The sequence below is a fragment of the Balearica regulorum genome, chromosome 3, assembly GCF_011004875.1.
Source record: "Balearica regulorum gibbericeps isolate bBalReg1 chromosome 3, bBalReg1.pri, whole genome shotgun sequence".
Taxonomy (NCBI): Eukaryota; Metazoa; Chordata; class Aves; order Gruiformes; family Gruidae; genus Balearica; species Balearica regulorum.
Genome location: NC_046186.1, coordinates 13,347,351 through 13,371,150, shown reverse-complemented (window position 1 = coordinate 13,371,150; position 23,800 = coordinate 13,347,351). Strand labels below are relative to the sequence as shown.

At 40.8% G+C, this 23,800-nt stretch overlaps 1 protein-coding gene and 1 long non-coding RNA gene across 9 annotated transcripts in view; one reads left to right on the top strand and one right to left on the bottom strand.

Annotated features, from left to right (window-relative positions):
* CYRIA (CYFIP related Rac1 interactor A) overlaps window positions 1-490 on the bottom strand; it is a 59,496-nt gene extending 59,006 nt beyond the window's left edge. For 2 of the 8 annotated variants that reach the window (XM_075750574.1, XM_075750572.1), the window contains exon 1: window positions 228-416. Coding sequence is in view for 1 of the 8 variants with exons in the window: in XM_075750570.1 (XP_075606685.1) it covers window positions 228-475 (248 nt within the window). In the remaining 7 variants the exon portion in view is untranslated. Of the gene's footprint in view, window positions 1-227 lie in introns of all 8 variants that reach the window. The other 6 variants (XM_075750575.1, XM_075750576.1, XM_075750570.1 and 3 more) reach the window with 5 other exon arrangements.
* The window catches only part of LOC142601433 (uncharacterized), a 480,670-nt gene that overhangs the window by 11,552 nt on the left and 445,318 nt on the right, over window positions 1-23,800 (top strand). The window lies entirely within an intron of this gene.

Sequence of the window (23,800 nt, the reverse complement as noted above, 5' to 3'; positions counted from 1 at the left end):
TAAAGGCAGCGGCGAGGGCTCAGCGGAGATCGCAGGGGGGCGAGGGGAGCCCTCCGGGAGGAGAAAGCCCAGGGGCGGCAGAGCCCCGTCCCCGCCCCGCTGCCGGCGGGGTTGATGCGGGAGGGCGCTGCGGGAACTAGCGGCAGAGGCGGCTCAGCCCGCCCGCCCCCGCGCAGCCCCCGGGCGGGCGGCAGCACCCGGCCCCGCCGTGCCTCTACCCCGCTCACCTGAGCCGCCCGTCGCCGCTCGCCGCTACAGGGACCCTGGTCCATCCCCCGCGCCTCAGAGACAGCCGGCGGTGCTGTGCTGCGCTTCGCGGCGCGGCCCAGCCCGGCCCGGCCCAGCGCGACGCTCGCAAGCCCGCCCCGCGGTGGCTGCGTGCGGCTCCCGCCGGTGGCCGGCCCGGGCGGGCGGGCGGGCGCGGCTCCCTCAGACCCGCCTCCCGTCGCCGCGGGCTGGGGGGAGCAGCCGCCATCCGCCGCTCCTGGGGCAGAAGGGGGAGGAGGGTCCCCGCGTCGGTGGCAGATGGGGAAGGGGAGGCGCGGCTCTGAACAAGGGGAACGAGGAGGAGAGGCGGCGGGGGAGGAGGGTCCCCCACCTCCGCACAGACCTTAGGCGGGGGCCCTCAGGCTCCCCGGCCCGGCGGGTGGGGGGATCTGGGGTGTCTGCTGTCACCCGTGCCGCACCCCCGCCCGGGGACATCGGCCCTGACCCAAATCCGCCCCGTTTCGCAGAGATCCCATCCCCTTTCCTCCAGCTGGTGGGCGCTTTTTTTTTTTTTTTTTTTTTTTTTTACGGTGGGGGTGTCGGGAGTGTGTGTGTGTAAACGAGTTCGACTGGACTGCAAATACATTTTTTGCATTTCTGGCTTTACAGAAGACAGTACTTCCTCAAGACGTCAAAACTAGATCTGAGTCCATTCACAGCTCGTGAAAATACTTTGTACTTCCTCTTGCTGTTTTGAGGGTTAAATAAGGTTAAAGTTGCAAGAGTGCTTAGCAGCGCTCGATTTCCCCCTTCCCCAAAAGGCAGTCTGAGTCATTTACAGGAAGAAAGAAAGAAAAAAAAAAAGAAGAAAAAAGCCTACAAGTAACAGTATTGGAAGTACAGCATATAAATATCTGGTAACTGGTTCGTACCAGGGTTTTGCTTGCCGACCTCTTTAAATGTGAGAAGTTATGATGCTGACCACAAAGCCATTCTAGCACTGCGCCAGTGAACCTGAGAGTTCGCAGCTGCTTGCTGCCTGGGGCAGACACATTGAAGAAAGGGTCTGGGTGCACCAAGAGGTGTGATTCTCATGAATAAGGGAAGTTTTGAAGCCGAGCAGTTTGGTAGAGCTGTGAGCACGTAGAGTCTGCTGCTGACTTGACCCTCTGGCCTGCCGCTCCCACTGAGCAAGTGTCGCAGGGCAGCATCGCTTACAGGCTTTAGCTTCTTGCCTTTACCCGGGCTGGATCCAGATGTCCTTGAATTGTTCTTCTTTGGTCTAAGAATTCCAGATTTTCTAGCTAGAAAATAATTCGGGTGACATACTTAGTCTATTAAAAGGCTCGGTGTCTGTTACTGTAGCACATATTTAATATAGCTACCCTTACAGCACCCGGCTTAGTAGAACACTAAGCTGCTGGCTTGCATTTTTTATCCACAAGTCTCAAAGTACCTTTTAAAAGAAGTAAATAGCATTGCTCCACTTTCAAGCAGGAAGAACAGTCACATGGAAAACTTGAGCCAGGAGAGAGAACTGAACCTCAGATTCTCAGCTTGCAGCGTAATGTCCCCTTTTACTTATTTTTCTGGGGCATGTCTTCTGATCTCTGTATAATAGACATGTCTTTAACTGGATGCTTTTACGAAAGAAGAGGCAGCTGTCACCCATCATTTGGAAATATTCTGACTCTCAGTGCGTGTTATATATGCTCTCAGATTGTCTGCACTGAATGCATCAGGGACTTAGCCAGAAGAATATTTTGATTCTGGATACGAGTAGTATTTAGGAGTTAGAAAAGCCCAACTTTAAAATCCTGCCAAAACAAAGGGACCGGTATATGTTGATGAAATTAACTATAGAACATCTACGTAGCTTTAGCGTCACGTACTGCCATAAGAGTGAAGTTGAACAGCCTGTAGGGGGAATGGCAGGCGAGTAATAGATTTCAGATTCTCAGCTTTGGACAGTGACGTTAGAGACCAGGAAATAATTGTTTAACCGGCTATTTGTGTATAGCCAAGCCACAGTAACTGTCTGTGCAAAACTCTTATCCCATTGCTAGTGTGAGACAAATTCAGTTTAAGGCACATGGGTAGGGTTCAGATTCCTCAGTAGAGTCATGTCTTATCGCTTGGACTCCCTGAGGCATCCCACATAGCGCCCAGTTTTTGCTCTGAAGAGGTGCAGGATTCCCATAAAGTTCTGTCTCATCTCTACCAGCTTCATCCCAGTATCTCAAACACCCTAAATTTTCTCAGGTGAAAAAGGATGTGCTTGCATATATGCAGATGAATCATGCCTCTAAATTTAGGTATACAGACACCTGCATGGTCTTAGACATTAATTATGTGTCTAATCTTCCATGACAGTCAGTAGCAGGGTTCAGGTCTGGATACTTTCATATGGGTGTCTCGAGAATCACAAGAAGCAGGTAGGTGCCTACAATCAATTGTTTGATCACCAGTGTGGTGGGCTAGCTGCTAAGAGACTGTGTTATCACAGCCCAAAGCTTACCCAGGCTGCTTTGACCCAGGTTCTGATCCACATGAGGGATAAACAGAAACATTAAGGGCTTTTTAAGATGCCCTTGAGTATCTTGCCTTGTTTTCTACTGCTCTTCCAGAAGCATCAGATCTCCTGTAGGTCCTGTGACCCATAGAGGTAGCTCGGGTAGCTCAGAATGCCCATTGCTACACAAGTGAATCTGGCTTCACTACAGTGGAAACTTAGACACCTAGCTGAAGACACCTGCATGCAGATACCTAAAACTTAAGAGTCTGAATCTCACACTGAATCTTGTCCAAATCAATTTGCTATCTCAAATCTCAGGGGAACGTAACACATTTTATCGCACAGTTACGACAACTATGAACAACCAATTGCCATGTCTCAACTGGGACATAGCAGCATAGCAGCAAACTCCCCAATTTTTTAGATGCTGGCCTTATAACATCTGCTGTAATTTGAATGGTGATATGGGGGGGTTATTGGGGTTTTTTTTCTTGTTTGTTTTTTTTTTTTTTTAAACAGAATGATTCATAAAGTCATCTCCGGTGTTGGCAAATATTTGAATTTTTATCTACCTGGAACAGTGTTGTCTAGTCTGTTTTAGAGTATGGTGCCTTGCAAGTCTTGAAACTCATGGCTTTATGCAGAATTGCACTAACAATCATCTGGATGCAACCAGCAGTCTCGAAACAGATGGGAACATGAGTTTTCAGCTTTTGATGTTTAACTTGCTAAGCAGAACTAATGTATCTAGCAGTTTTCTCAAGTATTACATGTAGGAGTTGATTTGTGGAATAAAAGGGCATCTTTCGTAATGCTCAATTTAGGTCTGTGCAGATTGAAATGAAGAAGGTTAGTACAAAAAGTATTCTCAGAAAAGACAGGTTTAGAGCCCAGTTCAGAGATTACCAAATTCAAAGGAAAGTGTCTTCAATTTCGGGGGCCATCGAATCAGCCCCTTAATCATCTCCTCAGTCTGGAAGTACTTTATTTTTGAACGCAGAAAAAAAAAAAGGATAATGCTAATGCATTCTATGAAGTAAATTATATGAATATTCAGTATGATCCTGTCATCACTTGCATAATTCACTGATATTGTTTGGAATTGTAGCTGTTCATCACTTGTGAAGATGAACTTCAGTGCTATTTTGGAATTTAGGGACATAATTTCTTCTCAGTTATACCACTGCAAATTAGGAGTAAAACCAGTAACTTTTGAGACATAAAAAAACAGAAGAGGAGAGGGGGGAGTTAATCTATCATTTTACAACTCTGAATTGTGTCTGAAGTTGTTTCCCGTGAGAGAAATGTGCTGTTGTGGTTTTGTCAGTATTTTTCTCTCCTCTCAAAGAACCAACCATTAGTATGTGGACAGAGAAAACTTATGCATCTCAATTGTTGTAGGTATCTTCAGCTTGAAGAGCTTTCTTTCTCAGCATACATTGAGCCTTTATTACATTAACCCCCCAGTTTCTGTCTTGTATCAGTTGATGCATGACGTTGGAAGAAGCATGGGCAGCCAGCCCTTTCCTGGCAAGGGACCAGAGATTAGAGCAGCTACACAGCTCACCAAAAATACAGGAGTCTCAACTGAATACAGCTGGAAATCTGACCTATGTTTATCTATCTACCTCTTTGGAAGTCAATATATAGGAAATATAATCCCTTTTAGAATACATGTACACACCTTGAATAGCACACAATAAAAATGTATTTATTTTATATGTTAGTTATTTTCAGCGTAGACTCATTTTCATTGTCAGTCTTTTACACAAATTAACTTCACTCAGGAAAGTGATATGATTAAGCTTCTGGTATAGGCTTTTGAAGATATCAATATGCATGCTTACAGCTTAAAAATAGTCAAGGTTTATAAAATATGTTGCTTAAAATAAAAATAAATTATATTCTTGTCATTTTTTAGCAAGTCAGAATAATATACATTAAATAATGGGACTTAGGCTATGTAATTGTATAGGAATGTGGTTAGACCCTAGGATATTTTTTGGGAATGGTTCTTAACTGTAACTACCTTACCCACATATACATGGACAAAGCATAATAATAGTGTTCCTATACACTGATAGATGTTTGTTGTTAATGTAGTAGCACTGAAAATCATAAAAACAATTAACAGGAGACTTACCTTTTGAATTCAAAAGTTTATCAAGCAGCTAACATGGAATATTTGTTCATTCTGTATGCTTCTACAATGAAACTGCAGGGTGTATTACTGGAATTACATTGTACAAAAATTAGTTCAGATTTTCTTGAAATAATAGTCCTAGCGCAAAACAAATAGCAGTAATTTCAATAGCTCATTGGATATGTAATGTTTCATTTATCACTATTACTGTTAATAGGAAAATATCTAAGTACCAAACTATTTTAAGCTGGTCGGCACAAACCCATTTTCATTTGCATCTAGCAAGATGTATCCTGGCAACCGTATATTTTTGGATTCGTAACAATTTATTCTATTCATTTTATGCAAATGAGGTAACCAATACTGCAAGAATCATGAGAATTCAAGATGGATAACTTCCATCGTTCAGAGCTATAGATAGATGACTAGGAATCTATGTGAGTCATATTTTTATTAAATGATCTATTAAACATTTCCTTCAATGTATCTACCCAGCTAAAATGTTTATCTGACATGATTCACGTACTTTTCATCCAAAATGGAAAGCAGTAGCAACCCAAGCTGTGTCCTGTGAAGTAATGATTATCCCACACCACAGCCCTGCTTCTGCTTTATTATTTTCTGAATTGAAAATGCTTTTTTTTACCCAAACTCACACAGAACATAAGGAGGGAAGAAGAGCAGAGGCTCCAAACATTGACCACATCTATGCATGCTGACTTGATAACTTGATAAGCTAGCACAGTATCTACAGCAAACACTAAGTTTAAGTGATATATGTGGGGTTTCTATCATATTCTGTGCAAATGTCATTGAAAGGACATTTTTCAGAAAGCTGTCTTCTGGTTGTGGTGGGTATGTGTGAATGATTTGTTTGCATTTGCTATAGAAGAAGGTTTACAGGAACCTTGGTATCTTCAGTATATTCTATTACTATAAAACCTTTCTTGTTTGTTTTTTGAGAAGATCTAAGGAGTTCAGCTGGGAAAAAGCTCTGTTTATGGAAACATACTGTGTATAATACCCTCATAAAATGCAGGACATTTATAAAAATAATTAATTCCTTTTTTTTACTTGTGTTCTTCCAGAGCTTTCAGCCTGGATCAAAATCACTGAACCTGAATACCCTTAGAGGCAGGCCTATAAGGTTCCTTCTAAAGCAACAACGATAAATGAAACTCTCTGTAGCAGCATACCTGGTAGACTGAATCAGGACCCTACCAGCTATTCCTCAGTGAACATGATAGCTATTGTTGTTCCACTCTGAGACAATAATCTGACCAGTAGGACTCTATTATACCCAGAATAAATTAAAGTTGGACAACTGAAATGCTCCTCAGTCACTTTTCCTGCCCTTGTATCAGAGTTAAGCATACAAATAGCAAGAGTCGTTGAACAGTTTCTGAAGCAACTCCTGAGCCACTGAAGTTGTCACCCAGCCTAGCACTCCTTTTTCAATTTACCTTCATACGTGACGTTGACCAACACAATATTCAGAACGTGCTTCATGAGCTAACCAGGAGAGCCTTCCTTGGGTACAACAGGCTCTATCCAAGGAGACGAGGACATAGCTGAAGAAAATGGACATTTCAGCCATCTAATTTTGCCCCGCTGCTACATGGCAGTCAGTGAACTTAAGTTTGACTGAAATCTTTGTTAGAGAGTTAAAAGATCAGGAGCCCAGTTTGATGATGTATGAAGTGACGAGCAGTTGTTACAGGAAATTACGCAAGTGTGTTAAAGTAATGGTTGGGTTGCTAAATTAGATTCTTAGTTTTTGTAATAGAAAAAGCCAGGATTTGAATTGCCCATACAATCTCAGTATGGATCCCAATACATATACATTATGATAATTTTTCAAACTCCATATGCGTGAATGCCTGATGTTTATAAACCATCACACCATAGCCTCTGACTCAGCCACAAAGTGGGGTAGGTGTCCAGCTGGACTACATGAAAGTTATATTAAAATCTTGATTCTAATATTTCCTAATGCTTGAAATCTTAACTTTGCAACTTTAAATACTGTATTTAATACATGTTTAATGTTTGTGGCACAATTATTTAAGGAATACATCAAGTAAGATCTAATACCCTGTCTTGGAAAGGATTTGCAGGATCCAGGCTCTCCTTCGTAGAAGCATTATGTTGTCAATGTTATGGATGTCATGGATGTTATCTTCTCAGTTCCGCTGACGTTACCACTCCCAGCTGCTTGTCAACTTCTTGCTTGTGTTTATTGTCCCCTCAGATTTGCTGGGATGATTTGCTAATATAGTCAAAATGAGATAGGTTAGATTAAACAGTTCAAGTAGTAAGTCTTTGCTGGGTCACCTCATTTTGACTGAACCACATTATGATATGCTCACCCTGTCAACTGCAAGAAGAGGTGAATAAATGTGACAACTTCTAGCACAATGTGGAGAGAGACGGGCGGGTTGTTCCTGGAGTGTGTGTCTGCTTAGCACTCAGCAAACTTAAGGAATTTAAATCTGGGTTCTCTCTTCTAAAATTATTTGGCTCTTCTGGTATAGCAAAAAGCTTAAAGCACATGCTATCAGTTTTATTAAAGTCACTTGACTTTATCTGTTGTTTGCTCTGTCAAAACAAATCTCAGGGTAGATACAAATCACTAGGTGTAAATCTAATGATTGTTCCTGCACGGGCACTTTTTCTCTTTACCCATGTTTCACAAATTGTAGAGGACCTATACTACATGTGAGGCAGTAGAAGACTGGCTCCTCTCTGTTTTCTTTTCTATTTTTATTCGAGAACAAGGAGGACAAATAAGTTTAAAATTGTTTTACATGTTTTAGTCACCTGACAAACCCCCACATTCCATTAATTATTTTTTTCACCTGAAATCTGAAAAAAACAAGAATAGTACCTCTTTAAAAAGGTGTGCTTCTCTCTTTTAGTCAAAAGTTCAAAGAAAAGTGTAACAGCACTGTTAAAGACTCTATTTGAGATGATGCCAACATGAAAACAATTTAAGTCCTCTACAATCTAGGCATTCCAAGCTTTGGCTATCATTTGTCTGGTTTGTAATACAAACAGTACAGCAATAGAAGTGTTTGGAACATTGAGATAATGCTTTCTTCACTTCCCAAAAGTGCATAATTCTTTTTCTGTCTTATTAGAGTTAGAATAATTGTAGCCCATATACCATCCTCCTCCTAGATGATATTAAAAATACTTAAAAAAAGGTAAATGTCCTTATTAGTAGTAAACTAGCTGGTACTTTTCTGGCATCTAAACTAGGAAAGCTAAACACATTCTTCTGAGTTCTCTAAATAACCATTACATATCTTCTTGCAGGCATTGAGTCTATATGTAAATGAAATAAAATATTACTAATCTGAAAGATAAATACAGTGGTAATTATGAAAAGTCAATAGTCAGCAGTCAAGCAGCTGTTTATAATGAACAGTAATTAATGCCAAGTCAATTATAAGGATAAATGAAACATTCATTTATATAGGTGGAAAGACCTGTTTCCACAATAAATTGAACAATCGTAGGATCACAGGATCATAAAATAATTCATGTTGGAAGGGACCTCAGGCAGTTCCTAGTCCAACCTCCTGCTCAAAACAAGGTCAACTGTGACATAAGACCATGTTACTCTGGTGTTTATCCAGTTGGGTCTTGAAAAACCCCATGAATGAAAACTGTACAACTTCTTTGGGTAAGCTGTTCTACTGCTGACTGTCCTCATGTTGAAAAGGCTTGTCCTTACATCCAGTCTGAACCTCCCTTTTTTCAACTTACATGCATTGTATCTCCTCCTCCTGCCTGGCCCTGTCTTCTTGATAACCCTCTCATGGGCATTAGAAAGGTGCTGTTAGTTCCCCCCCACAGTGATATACAATAGACAGTAAATCTTTGTCTCATTTTTTCCCATTACTTGCTATGAACAGGAAATAAATATCTTATTCCATCTCACTTTTATCCAGTGTCACCTCTCCTAATCCCCTGCCCCCTCCCTGTTATGTCTTTTGGGATTCATTCACACCAAAGCCCCCAAAGCCATCTTACATCATGATGTTGCCTTGAGCTTTTATTCTTGGGAGAGAAGCTCCTCACTTACCAGTAGTGACTAGAAGTTTCTAGGAGTCAGAAATAAGTGTCTTGTTGCATTTAGCCCTGCTTCTTTCAACAGTCCTAGAGAGACATCCTGCAGTTCTACCTTGCGGCTATTTCAGCTTTGTCACTGTGGTGTAAAACAAAGTATTTCCCTGAGAACATGGCAAGCCTTTTCTGTCATTAATAGGTGTCAACAGGAAGCTATTTCTCCTATGACAAAAATTATATTCATTCAGTTGTTAGAAGGAACAACTGAGCATTTAATTGTAAAACAATTAATTTTGCATAAAACAAATTAAACTCACAAAAAGCTTTTTGTTGGTTCCTTATAGATTTCATGACAGGAGTGAAGCATATTCTTTGCTTTATATCTCACAGTGCATTCTCTACATTTCTTTACTTACAAGAGAGGGCTTATTGCTGCAGGTGTCACTTTTAAAAACACTGTAGGACTGAACCGAGAGCTGTATCTCAGTGCAGCCTTAACAAGAGAATGCCTAACTGCACCACAGCTTCCGTCAGGATGAAGACAGAAGAAAACCATGAATGAAGCTAGAAAAAAGAATTTAAATTTTTTCCTAAGACAGCCTCTATGTCTCAAAGGTGGCAGAGGAGAAAACAAATAAGATACCTTTTCTTCCTACCATTGTTACATCAAATCATAAGCAGATCTATCTTCATCACGCAGTTTGAAATTAAGTTAAAATCTTTTGTGTGACTTAGGTAGATGCTGTACTTCCCAGTACTTCATGCAGAGCAGAAAGGAGCCTTTTGCTGAGGTTCAAGATGAGGAAATTAATTCCCTTTCTGTGTGTTTTATTTGTGCAACCAGTGATTACAGATGATATTTTCTTTATCCTGAAAGTTCAGCAGTAATAGGGAAAGCCATGCGATGAACAACACATGATGTGCCATTACGGTTTTCCCTTCCCATTAGTATCACATTTTGTACTGAACCGTACTAACTCCTTCCCACCAAGTAAAGCACAGCAGAAAGAGAAGGCGTAATGCAAAAGAGTCAGTGAGGTAATTAGTGTTTTATTCAAACAATTCATGCAGTACCAAATAAGCATTTCCAGCTCTGCTTTCCTGACAATCTTTACTATTAATTGAGCACATCTAGCTTGCAGTTTGCTGAATAGCACACAGATGACGGCATGGGCCATGCTGCTGCACATGGCTTGCAGTCCATTGATTACCCTACAGCGAATGGAGAAAAAAAAGGGAGAAGGTTAAAAGTTGTATTTTAACCTCTTGACAGCTATGAAACCTACTGACTTTAGGGTCTGGTTCAGGGTTTCGGTGGCTGGCAGTCAGCAACTTTCAGATCTCTAAAGGGTTCCTCTCTCTCCAAGGGTAACTGCCGTGTGAAGCTCAGCAAGAAGAAGCACAGATATGCATATTCAGTTCTGGGTACAATAGCTCCATTCTCACTGTCAGGTCAGCAGTCAAGTTCAGTGTAACTCCTCCTTCTGTGTCTGAATCAGGACTTTATGGAAATGCTGAGGATTTTTAATAAAGCAACTCTGCTGTGAAACAAATCTGCCCTTCGTGACAGCTCTTTGGTAAGCAGCACCAGTGCAGAGCTTATTAAGTCAGAATTTTAAAGTTCAAAGGCAGCATCAGGTTTCAGTAGGCGTCTCTCCTCATCTGCTCTTCACAGCAGTATAATTTGTTACCACCCATATTTTTATTACACAAGTAACGTCTACATGCTCTTGCTGTTGTAACACTTGGTCTATTTTAGTAACTAGTGAACCATTCACACATTTTTTCTCCAAAGCTGAAAACTTCAGATCTTTAAACTGATTTTCAGCCTTCTTGTACTTAAATTCAATTGCACTCTATGATTTCTAATCAGCGGCAAGCTCTTCAATAACCCTGGAAATGGTCATTTTCAGTGATCCATATCACTGTGCAAAATTAAGTTCAAGCATCACAGAGCAGAGAAGAATATTATTCCATGACTCTCAATTCAGTCATTCATATGAGCTGACTTATGGTCAAATCTTGCTTCACAAAATATAATTTCTCATCTGGGTAAATTCCATCCTTTTAAATTATAGTGTTATAGCCTTTGCAAAAGAACTGTTGCAGGTGATTATAATCTTCAGTGAAATCAGCAGCCAAAATATTTCATTTTAAAACAAAAATCCAAAGCATTCAATTTCTGCCAACACTCAAGTAAAGAGTTTTTCTCCCGTTATTGTTATAGAAACTCTAAAAAAAAACTTAAAAAAAAATCTTTGCACCAATTCATGGGAATTCCTCCCATTTTTATATTAATTTCAGTGCTCTGAGTTACAGTCATGGAGCCCAGTTTTTAATTGCAGAGGGCTTGTAGTAGTGTTAAGTGTGTGGAAAATGATTTCCTTTCAACGAGTCATTCTTGTGGTGCCCACCTGTAGGCAGAGGATCAGTCAGCCCTGCAGTTCCCCCATCACTGTGAATCCAGACACTGGCTTGAATGTGGTATTTCTAATTCGGTGACTGGGACTCTAGGTCCATTTTTTGTGGATATATGAATACAAACTTACTCCTCTCCTTCTTCATCCCATAGTAATTCTATAGTTAGCTGATGAGGATCACTGTCCGATCTCCCTGGATGTTTTTCTGCTGACTGGGAATCCTTCCTCAGCCACTGCCAGAAGAATTAAGCTTCACCAATAACTAAAAGGTTTTGGAAAACAGTTTTGAAGACAGCCAAGCCTCTCAATGAGCAAGATGCAGTGGGTAAAAAAAAAAAAAAAAAAAAAAAAAAAAGTGTTTTTTTCAACAATTTTTAATTACATCAAATAATTCAGTATCATCTTCTGGAATCAATTTCATATGTGACCAGTGGACTCAATGGGAGCTGGATGGGTGTATCTGAGGAAAGGATCTAACAGAGATTTTTTCCAGGGTAAACTCAACCATACCTATTTTGTTATTGTTGTTTTTTGTCAAAGTTTCCATTTTCTGTGCAGGAAGTTTTCACCGAAAGTACTTTGGTGTCTGAAATGGTATGCAGCATATCATGCGAGGTGACAGTAGAGTAAATAGCATGCCTGCTAATGAAAGTGAATTTCCTTCTACACAGTCATTACTTTTGTCATGCTAACGTTCCATATCCTGTAAATATGAACCTCACCTCGAGCAGGAAACACATGTGCGCACGTTCTTGTCATTGAAAAAAATGATAGAATCAAAGTTAGCTGGCACTGAACTTTTAGACTGTAATGTTTGTGAAAAGTCACAAACATACCAAGAGGAGATTTATACAGAAAACATGAAGCATGATCTTTTAAAGAGCTGAAAATGAACAGTGATATTTATATAGATTTTCTTAAATAAACCTGAGCATGCTGATTTTGTTTTTTCAGGCTGAAGCCTTTTCTTGTGCATATAATAGAACCTAAAAAACTCTAGTAATGAGAATTTTGTAAGACTTTGAAGTCTTACAAGGTTTATAATGCTGTACCTACACAGTTCTATAGCCGTCAAGGGCCAGTTTTTGTTAGCATAAGCTGGTATAGCTCAAACAAAATTAAAGGTACTGCTTGTGAAGTATTTGCATGTGTAAAGTAACCCATGTTCATGAATATACAGAAAGATTAAGACTATTTTATAGAGCAACAAAACCCGACCACTTCACAAACAATTGTTCTCAAGGGAGACTTTATATACCTTGCACAGAAAAATGTTGTCCAAATTGAGTTTCAATGAAGTTTGGGAGTGGAACTTCAGGGAGCTAAGGGAGAATCTGATGAAGAAAATCTCTGATTGATAGCTTTAATTACCGAGAGACTACTTGCACGCAGTAAGGAGAAATGTGACTCTTCATCCCTGTTTTCCCATTCCAGCTGGATGTGTTAGGACTGTGCTGCACTGTGTGCGTTTCAGTAAGGCATAATGGTTGTGGTGGCCTGGATAAGTTGGTAAGAGCAGCAGTAATGGGCCAGGAACACTGACATAGCTATAGGTATGAAGGAAAGAGAAAGAAGAAATCTTAAAATGTATTTGACAAAAAATATAACATGATTATAGAAATTTATCTTTCTCTAGCAGCTGTCATCTCAAAACATATAGGTGATGGCTGTAGTGATGAATGCAAGTTGTAGTAATTGGGGCTAAGGCTGAAATTTGATGGCTTAATCTGGAAAGCCATTCTCAAAATCCCTACTTTATTTCACAGACACCTCAACATTTCATCAGTAGTGTTTCCTATGGTTTTGGTTTGAGCCTTTGCTTAAAACTGCTGTCATTTCAGAGCAGGCATCAATACCCTTATTTCTCAAATTAAGCCAATTCTAGGAAGGAGAAATGGGTACTCTGCTTCAAACATGTGAAGGGCACAACCTGCATTCCTGATGCACACCAAGCGCAAGGCACAAGAGCAGGTCTCCACCTGCCAGCCTGGCCGCTCCTGGTGATCGAGGCTGCCCGTGGATGTCCTGTGCAAAGGATGTGGACAGTTGCGCTTCTCCCATTCACTTTCTGCAGAAGACACCTTGGAAAGGGCTGAGAATCTCTGCGCTTCAAATGATATGTCAGGGAGGAGCAGGAGCAGGGGCTGGGGTGTGGAGAGCCAGGGGTGCCAGGGGTGCCCTCACTGCCCCCGCACAAGCCCCAGTGCCAAAGCCTAGGGTGGGGGACCAGGGTCAGCCATGGCCCTGCAAGGGCCAGACCCCCCCAACATGGTGTTTTAATTATTTTGCAACTCTCCCCCTGTAAGAAATTTTCATTTTAATGGAAACTAGGATATACTAGGCTTGAGCAAAAAGTTTTGTAAAAAAAGCAAAGCTAATAAATTCTGTTTTCTCACTGGTTATGTCAGAAAATAGTAGCTATTTTTCTTAATAGTTATTTAAAAATCCAGTGACCCTTTTTAGTACAGGTCTGTTCTGAATGTTCATCAGAAGCTGGGGGTTCTGGCAACGCTGCAATATCTCTTAGGGCATTTCATCATTTTTTGCCTCAGAGATCTGTATGTGGCACTACAGACATTCAGATTGAACATGGGATCTATCACAAGTCAAATGTTTGTAGACATTTGTAAACATACAGGTCAGTTCTTGATCAAGCCTTGTATGGCTTTTCTTCTTTATAGGTATACACTTTCTGTTAGCTTTTGTTTATGAGCATGCTAAAAGAAAAAATAACAAAGTGTAGGGCTGGTGTCCCAACTGGACCAGAGCTCACTTGAGAGAAGGCTTAACTGTTCAAAGAACTGGCAAATATGGGTCTTGGCAGTGGCTATGTAACCAGTTCTAAAAAGCCCTTACAAAAGATCTAATGAAATAGGATCTTCTTTAAAAAAAATAAAAATACTGCACAAACTAAAGTGCTGATTGTAGGAGGCGACACTAGGAACATTAGATGTTTGTGTCATAGTCAATGAGTATAGCACTTAAGAGTCATCTCACGTCTTTCAAATGTCACTACTTTTTTTGGAGGGGGCCTTGTTTAAAATTTCTTTTTTCCTGTTGGGATGCCTTGTAACAAAGTCAGACCAGTTATGGTAGCGGGCTTAGGCTGTAGGAGGTATTCATTCCAACTGCGACAATATTTGTAAAAGAACATTCCTGGGAGGTCTACTGGCTTATTTCAAGATGATCTTTTTTACAGAGACCATCCTTCATTTGAATAGTTGTTTAATGTTTTTTTTTTTCTTTGTTACCTTGTTTTTTTGTGGAATACCTAGGGGGCAAAATTCAAGACAGTAAAAAAATTGCAATATTCATAACTTTTCCAGAGATATAATAGTTAGAGATTATACAGAATGCATGGAAGTACAACAAAACCCCCATATTACCATAATCACTAATGCGCTTTAAAAGTAGAGCCAAAAAAGAGACCTAAGCCACATAAAATCACTTTTAATAAAGATTCATACCTCCCTGACTACTGTAAAACACAGGTCATTTTCTCTATCTCTTTCCTTACCATGAAACTTCATTTTCTGAGTCTCTCTGTTTTCAATTCATGTGAAATAGCAAGGTGTTAAACATAACTAAACTTTGATCCATTACGGTGATGTCCAACTGTTACAAGTTCCAGGCTTAGGGGATGGGGAACAGAACCAGGTCACCCAACTGGGAGCTGCCCAAGAGAGCAGTCTTCTGATTACGAAGGCATATGAGCAAAGATAAACAGTACTGTCATAAAGGCTTATAAAACACAGTTTTAATGTAAATTTAGGAACATGTGTATTTATGTAATATTTAGATTTGAAATGTTTCTCTCATCCTTCATCTGACTAACTTATAGATGCTTCACAGTACTCTGGCTAAGGATATGTATGTACCTCCTTCACTATTAAATCTTCAGGCTGCACAAGAGCTGGTACCTATCTGAACGCTGGTACAGTTCTTCAGAACTGCCTTTGAAAAGTGTTCACATTCAGTCCTCCATGTCTTTTCCTTCTTTATGGATTTCTTGGTCCTCAATTCCATCAGGAAGGCGTTTTGACTTTCCTGTCATTACATGACTGTTCAGCCCCTTAAGTTTTAGAAACATGATCTGCTTTTGTCATGGCCATGTGCAGTTATTAGCTGCCTAGTAGTAAAGGTGGCATTTTCTTGATACTGAAGCCAGTTTGACAGGGAAGCCTACTCATCCTCCTCATTCCTGCTTTCTACTCCTTCTTCTCCTCCTGTTTGCTGGGCTTTCAGATTATGCCAGTTGTTTTTAACTCCCATCATTTAACTGATCTGCTTACAATCCAGTTTCACAAGGAATTGTATTTGCACAATTGAAGAATTGATGAACTGGGGCAAAAGTGAAGTGGATACTTCTGTGCTGAACCAAGCATTTAGTAAAATATTAATCCCAGCAAGGCCTTATTCAACTCTCAGTCTTTGTTTAGAGGATACAGTAAATTTAGGTTTAGGACTCCTAGCACAAGATGAAAATATCATGAAGACATGATAATAATAATAATTATTCTAGTATAAACCAGCTAAGTTCAAGTCTCTTAATGATTAATTTATGTGAGGCATGGACATTTCAGTGGTAGGTTTTATACATAGTAAGTCCTTGTCTATCATCTGATCCACTTTATACTCCATCAAATGCTTGCCATTCTCCCATGTTCAGCATAAAGATGGCAGAAAGACATAAAGCTAGCATAAATTTTGAATCATTTGTTCAAGACTAACTCCATGAAAGCATGATTATCTGCCTGTTCTTAATCCAAACCAGTTTAAAATTCTTGGGTGATCAGAAAATGCTCAGGCAAGTATCGATAATCATATACCTATTTTCTCAGCGTGAAACTCTTCATATGTTGAGACTTATTAATAATAAGAACATGTGAAATGACAATCATATGTTATACAAATTTGTAAGTAGAATTAATCTTTCTGACTTCTGACAACTGCAGACACCGTGGTAACAAGTCACTTCAGAAGGAATGTAACTCCTCCCTCCAACTCTGTCCATGAGGGATACCATATTACATGATTCATCTGACCTAACTTTAGATGTCTACATCTGAGCTAGCCATACTTTATAGACAATAAAAAGAAATGGGCATATGATTCATCTGACCTATTTTAGCAACATACTTTAGGATGAGTTTAATTGCAGTCTAGAAATGTGTCGTAGTCTCCTTGACTATAAAATTAGTCTATGGAGACCTGATCAGATGAAGATGTCTAAAATAGGTCAGACGAATACCATTTAAAGTATCTGAAAGCAGAGACCATACTATGTTAGACATTCCACAAAGGAAGGTGAAAAAAAAATAAAAAAAAATAATTGGATCTTAAAGCTACTCAGTGCCAGGAAAAATTGTAGGTGTTGGGTCCTTGCTGAGCCATTTTTGTGTTGTAAAGGGATTCATAAATACAAAATATCCTCCGTTCACTTGCTCACACATAAGCATCCACTGCTTTTTAAGATGCGTTGGGTAGTAACGAGTGGCGTTCCTCAGGGGTTGGTATTGGGAGCGGCACTGTTTAACATCTTTGTAGGTGACGTGGACAGTGGGATCGAGTGCACCCTCAGCAAGTTTGCTGATGACACCAAGCTGTGTGGTGTGGTCAACATGCTGGAGGGACCTTGGCAGGCTTGGGAGGTGGGCACATGCAAACTGCATGAAGTTAATCAAGGCCAAGTGCAAGGGACAATCCCAAGCACAACTACAGAATTGGAGAATGGAGCGGAGAATGGATTGAAAGCAGCCCTGAGGAGAAAGACTTGGGGGCGTTGGGGGACAATAAGCTCAACATGAGCCGGCAGTGTGCACTTGCAGCCCAGAAAGCCAACCATGTCCTGGGCTGCATCAAAAGAGGTGTGACCAGCAGTCGAGGGAGGTGATCCTGCCCCTCTACTTGGCTCTCATGAGACCCCACCTGGAGTACTGCATCCAGCTCTGGGGGCCCCAGTACGGGAGAGACATGGAGCTGTTGGAGAGAGTCCAGAGGAGGGCTACAAAGATGGTCAAAGTGAGAGAGTGGTGGTTGTTCAGCCTGGAGAAGAGAAGGCTCCAGGGAGACCTTATAGCAGCCTTCCAGTATCTAAAGGGGGCTTACAGGAAACATGGAGAGTGACTGTTTATCAGGGAGTGTAGTGACAGGACAAGGGGTAACGGGTTTAAACTGAAAGAGTGTAGATTTGGATTAGATATGTGGTGGGTAAACCCAACACAGATATTAGGAAGAAATTCTTCACTATGAGGGTGGTGAGGCACTGGAACAGGTTGCCCAGAGAGGTTGTGGATGCCCCCTCCCTGGAAGTGTTTAAGGCCAGGTTGGATGGGGCTTGGAGCAACCTGATCTAGTGGAGGGTGTCCCTGCCCACAGCAGGGGGGTTGGAACTGGATGATCTTTAAGGTCTCTTCCAAACCAAACCATTCTATGATTCTATGATTCTATTATTTGAAAGATTTGAAGAGGTTTGTCAAATATGACTTAGGTGATCAAGGCCATTTTGGAGTGGCAGGTGGTGTCCATGTCCAACACGTATCAAACAATCCTAGATGCCAATGTGTGGGCAAGTACATCAGCTCAGCTCACTACTCTCCTTGTAAAAGATATCTAGGGTGAGATTCAGATCCAGATGGAGACACATGCGCTTAGGTTTCTGCCTGTAAGAGTCTGTGTATGTGGTTGGTGTCTAAAGATCTGGTTATAGTCCACAAATTCAAAGCTTGATTTGTCCCATAGATATATGTAGGTATTGGTGTATGAGATGCACCAGAGCATCCTACCTTGCCTCCAACAACCACTACAAAAAAGATAAGTCTTCCACAAGTCCTATGTCATTTCTTAAATAGCAGCAGGTGGCATTTTTTGTGATGACTGAATTGAGCTGAGGATGTCCAATTCTGGATTTGAATCCCATTCCTATATTGTGCCACTCAGTAACTGTAAAGGAGAGGTGATATTTTATGAGTCTAAGCAATAATCTGAAGTAAAATTTATTTTTAGAATTATTTAACAAGACTATCCAGTTTAGAGAAGACTGTCAATGACAGAGACTTTATCAAGTAAAGTAAACACACTGAACCTTCTCCAGGTTCTTGTCCAACATAACTAATTTGTATTGTTCTGTATATAAGATCATACATCAATTTGTATCAACTACACATTGGCCTCAAACATTACCAGGTCAGCATGTTGTTGCTATACATCTACTTTGGCATGTTTAATGAATAAATTAATCTCCCATGACCAATATTCTTTCTTCAATAGCATCAGCTTTATTATGATGGCCAAATTCACACCTTTTTAATGTGGCATTTGGCTCATTACTATCCTCTCTTCATTGTGTTATAGTATGTTGTTTCTGTGCTGTAAGATTTGATCACTTATAGTAGACTTATTCAGTCATTTTGAAACACTTTTAGTGGCCTTAAAGAAGAGTATAAAAATGCAAAGAAAGTCCAATTTTCAAGTCCCATAAATACACTCTTTTGTTTCTAATCTCCAAAACATTAATTTCCCATTTTAAGATATTATCTCATGTTGCCTGTACATTTTGTGATGAATGTCATGAATTACCAGAAAGATTTAAATCTAATTTATGCCATGTTTTATAACACCTGGAATTTAGGTAACATACTTCATGTTTGCATGTGGAAATTTAGAAATCTCCTTCTAATGGAATAACAAAAGATTTTTTTTGCATAATTCAACCCAAGTTATTTCTAGATATAGTTTATTTTATTTATAACTTTCAGTGCCATACAGATCACAAGCATTAGAAAAAAATGCATATTTTACAAAAAAGTATAACACAACTGAATACCCCATAATCTAGAGATTTCTACATTCTGCCATCCCCAACCTCTGAAAAATATCGAGAAGTGAATATTACAGGTGAAGACCTTGCCCACACAGTAATTTTGAGCATTAGTCAGAACTCTGAATATAAGTAATTCCTTGATATTATTCTCATATGAATACTGAAAAATAATAAGCTTTATGAGGGTCTTAAATCCATGACAATATTTATTCCCCTACTTACTGTGATAATAAAGCAATTGGTAAAGAAAGATTTGGTTCTGGCTTAAAATTTATTCACATTTGAGGCAATTTACTCTGTGTTAGTGCAAGTGCATATTATAGATCTTGTTGCTTAGAGACATGACAAAACTGGACTATCTGCAGAGTAGGAACTCACTACAGACACATATTTCAGGATCCTGAGCCAATCTTCCAAATACTGTGCCTGTTTTTCCCCCCTCCTGTCTCTCCTCCCTTCCCAGCAAACACTTAAAGATCCAAGCTGAGAAATTCTTTGCCAAGATTCACCTTTATTATTAATTTGTTGACTTGAATATATTAAAATACCCCAAATCCCTCATCCTGCTACCCTTTTTTTCTGCTTTCCTCTTCCATGAAAGCTGCTAAAATAATGGCTGCAAAGCTTTTTTCCTATAGTAGGGCTCAATGGACCTTTGATCAATGGAGTCATAGTTTTGTAAGACTGATTATCCCAGTGCACTTCACCATGGTGGGTGGTGGTGTGGGTATCATGGAATCATAGAATCATAGCATCGTTTAGGTTGGAAAAGACCTTTAACGTCACCAAGTCCAACCGTTAACCTAAGACTGCCAAGTCTTCTCCCAAGTAACAAGTGACACCACAAGAGGAAACGGCCTCAAGTTGTGCTAGGGAAGGTTTAGATTGGATGTTAGGAAAAATTTCTTCACCGAAAGGGTTATCAAGCACTGGAACAGGCTGCCCAGGGAAGTGGTTGAGTCACCATCCATTGAGTCATCATGAGGTATTTAAAAGATGTGTAGATGTGGTGCTTAGGGACATGGTTTAGTGGTGGACTTGGCAGTGTTAAGTTAACAGTTGGACTCGGTGACCTTAAAGGTCTTTTCCAACCTCAATGATTCTATGATTCTATTAAGAAGAGGATGGAGGATGTTTTAAATTAACAAATCAATACTTTTTAGAAAGGCTTCTTGCAATGCTTATCAAGTTTGATGTTTCTTTGTTGACGTAATATTGCTGTACATGCAATGTTATTTTGTATCTAAACATTTTCTTTTCTTGCATGTTCCAAATACAGAAATAGAAAAAATAATGGTAATATTTAAATAATCCAAAAAGGGACAAATTTCAGACATTTCTTGAAATTCATCAGGGACTTTCCTATTTTCTTTGGCTTTATGTGAAGACACAGATCTACTTGTGATGAGTGGAAACTCAAAACTCAGAGACAAATGTCCTGGGCCTTTCAAAGATATGCCTAAAAAACTATTGTAATTAGACATTTTCTCACAAGTAAGAAAGTTTCCCCTCACCTGTATTGATATAAAGACAGGGAGTGTATTAATTGTGTGACATGCTCCCCAGCAGGACTTGTACGTTGAATTTAGGACTGCTAATAGGACAAAGATTTAATGGCCTACATTTTCCCACTGATGTCACTGGGAGTGAATGCCTTCTTCCATATGCCTTTGGGAACAACCTGTTCCCTGAGGAATGCAGAGAAGGTGTAGGACATGGCCTCCCAGGTAAAATTGATCTTGACATTCATGCAGGAATGTGGAGAAGAAAGCCACCTGAACTTTATGGAGCAACCCACTAATAGAAGAGCCACAACTTTTTAGGTTTGAATAAGCATCAACTCTCTTAAGTTTCAACCAGCAATACCAAACTGAGTGTATTGGGTGTGCCTGAGAAGCTCTTTTGATCCTCCTTTCTCCCAACATGAAACAAATTCCTGTTCCCCAGGATCAAAACATGGTGCTTTGTGTCATGCTGTTGTTCTGGGAAGCTTGGGTAAAATTATTTTAGGGCTGTGAATAATGTTAATACATTATGCACAAATGACCATGCTCTAGAACTCTTTCTCTTGTAAAATACCTTGTTTCTGACCATAAAAACAAAAAAAATAAAAATCAGTGTAGCTAAATTTTATCTTTCAAAGAAAAGAAAAAGGTTGAAAAATGCTGTGAGACATTATTTAAGTATTATTTCCTGAACCTGAAGGCTTACAATGAAAGTTTAAATTCTAGGTAATCATATTATCATAGAATCACAGAATGGTTTGGGTTGGAAGCGACCTTAAAGATCATCTAGTTCCAACCCCCCTGCCATGGGCAGGGACACCCTCCACTAGACCATCCAACCTGGCCTTGAACACTTCCAGGGACAGGGCCTCCACAACCTCTCTGGGCAACCTGTTCCAGGGCCTCACCACTCTCACAGTAAAGAATTTCTTTCTAACATCTAATCTAAATCGATCCTCCTTCAGCTTAAGGCCATTCCCCCTTGTTCTGTCACTACACTCCCTCACCATCTTTCCTGTAGGCCCCTTCAGGTACTGGAAGCCCGCAATTAGATCTTCTCTTCTCCAGGCTGAACAACCCCAACTCCCTCAGCCTGTCCTCATAGGAGAGGTGCTCCAGCCCTCTGATCAGCTTCATGGCCCTCCTCTGGTCTCTCTCCAACAGCTCCATGTCTCTCCTGTACTGGGGCCCTCAGAGCTGGATGCAGTACTCCAGGTGGGGTTTCACAAGAGGGGAGTAGAGGGGCAGGATCACCTCCCTCGACCTGCTGGTCACACCTCTTTTGATGCAGCCCAGGACATGGTTGGCTTTCTGGGCTGCAAGTGCATGCTGCTGGCTCATGTTGAGCTTCTCATCAATCAATACTCCCAAGTCCTTCTCCTAAGGGCTGCTTTCAATCCATTCGTCACCCAGCCTATGGTTGTGCTTGGGATTGAGCCGACCCACGTGCAGGACCTTGCACTCGGCCTTGTTGAACTTCATGCAGTTCGCACGGGCCCACCTCCCAAGCCTGTCAAGGTCCCTCTGGATGGCATCCCTTCCCTCCAGCGTGTCGACCCCACCACACAGCTTGGTGTTGTCGGCAAACTTGCTGAGGGTGCACTCGATCCCGCTGTCCATGTCACTGACAAAGATGTTAAACAGTGCCGGTCCCAGTACCGACCCCTGAGGAACACCACTCGTCACTGTTCTCCACTTGGACATTGAGCCATTGACCACAACTCTTTGAGTGTGACCATCCAGCCAAGTCCTTATCCACCGAGTGGTCCATCCATCGAATCCATGTCCCTCCAATTTAGAGACAAGGATGTAATGCAGGACAGTGTCAAATGCCTTGCACAAGTCCAGGTAGATGACGTCAGTTGCCCTTCCCTTATCCACCAATGCTGTCACTCCATCATAGAAGGCCACCAAATTCGTCAGGCACAATTTGCCCTTAGTGAAGCCATGTTGGCTGTCACCAATCACCTCCTTGTTTTCCATGTGCCTGAGCATAGTCTCCAGGAGGGTCTGCTCCATAATCTTGCCAGGCACGGAGGTGAGACTGACCGGCCTGTAGTTCCCTGGGTCTTCTTTTTTACCCTTTTTAAAAATGGGGGTTATGTTTCCCATCTTCTAGTCGGCGGGAACTTTGCCAGACTGCCAGGACTTCTCAAATATGATGGCGAGTGGCCTGGCCACTTCATCCGCCAGTTCCCTCACAACCCACGGATGCAACTCATCAGGTCCCATGGACTTGTGCACCTTCAGGTTCCTTAGATATTCTCAAACCTGATCTTCTCCTACAGTGGGCTGTTCTGCATCCTCCCAGTCCCTGCCTTCTGTGACCTGGGCAGTGTGGCTCAAGCACTTGCCAGTGCAGACTGAGGCAAAGAAGTCATTGAGTACCTTAGCCTTCTCCATATCCTGGGTAACCAGGTCACCCGTTTCATTCCGGAGAGGACCCACATTTTCCCTTGTCCTCCTTTTATCACTAACATACCTATAGAAGCTTTTCTTGTTGTCCTTGACATCCCTGGCCAGACTAATTTCTATCAGGGCTTTGGCTTTCCTAACCTGCTCCCTGGCTGCTTGGACAGTTTCTCTGTATTCCTCCCAGGCTACCTGCCCTTGCTTCCACCCTCTGTAGGCTACCTTTTTTTGTTTGATGCATTCTTGCTTAATCTGAACCAGACCAGCTGTATTTATTTCCAGCCCCTGTCTGCCTCCTGATAACATTGGGGCAGATATGTCACTGTTGGATGAGTTCTACCCTATTTCTAATGAATCTGCTCTTTAGCTATCTTTTTATATTCCCTGTTCATTTATTACAATCCTCTTTTTTTTTTAAAAAAAAAAAGAAGCCTGTATATGCATCCTTTATTCTTTTTATAATCTGCTAATTTACTGTTTTCGGACACCACTTAGAATAAATCAGGTGGCATAAAACAGTGCCATCTTGTGGCACTTATCAATTGTATAGATATTTCCTAATTTTTCAGTTATAATATAACTTCATAAATTCAACATTTTCAAGAGTGTTAATTTTTCTTGTGACATAATAAGCAACCTTAATTTTAAGGTCTTCAAGATTATTCTTGAAATGTTGTCCAACAAAACATTTAAACAAAATTT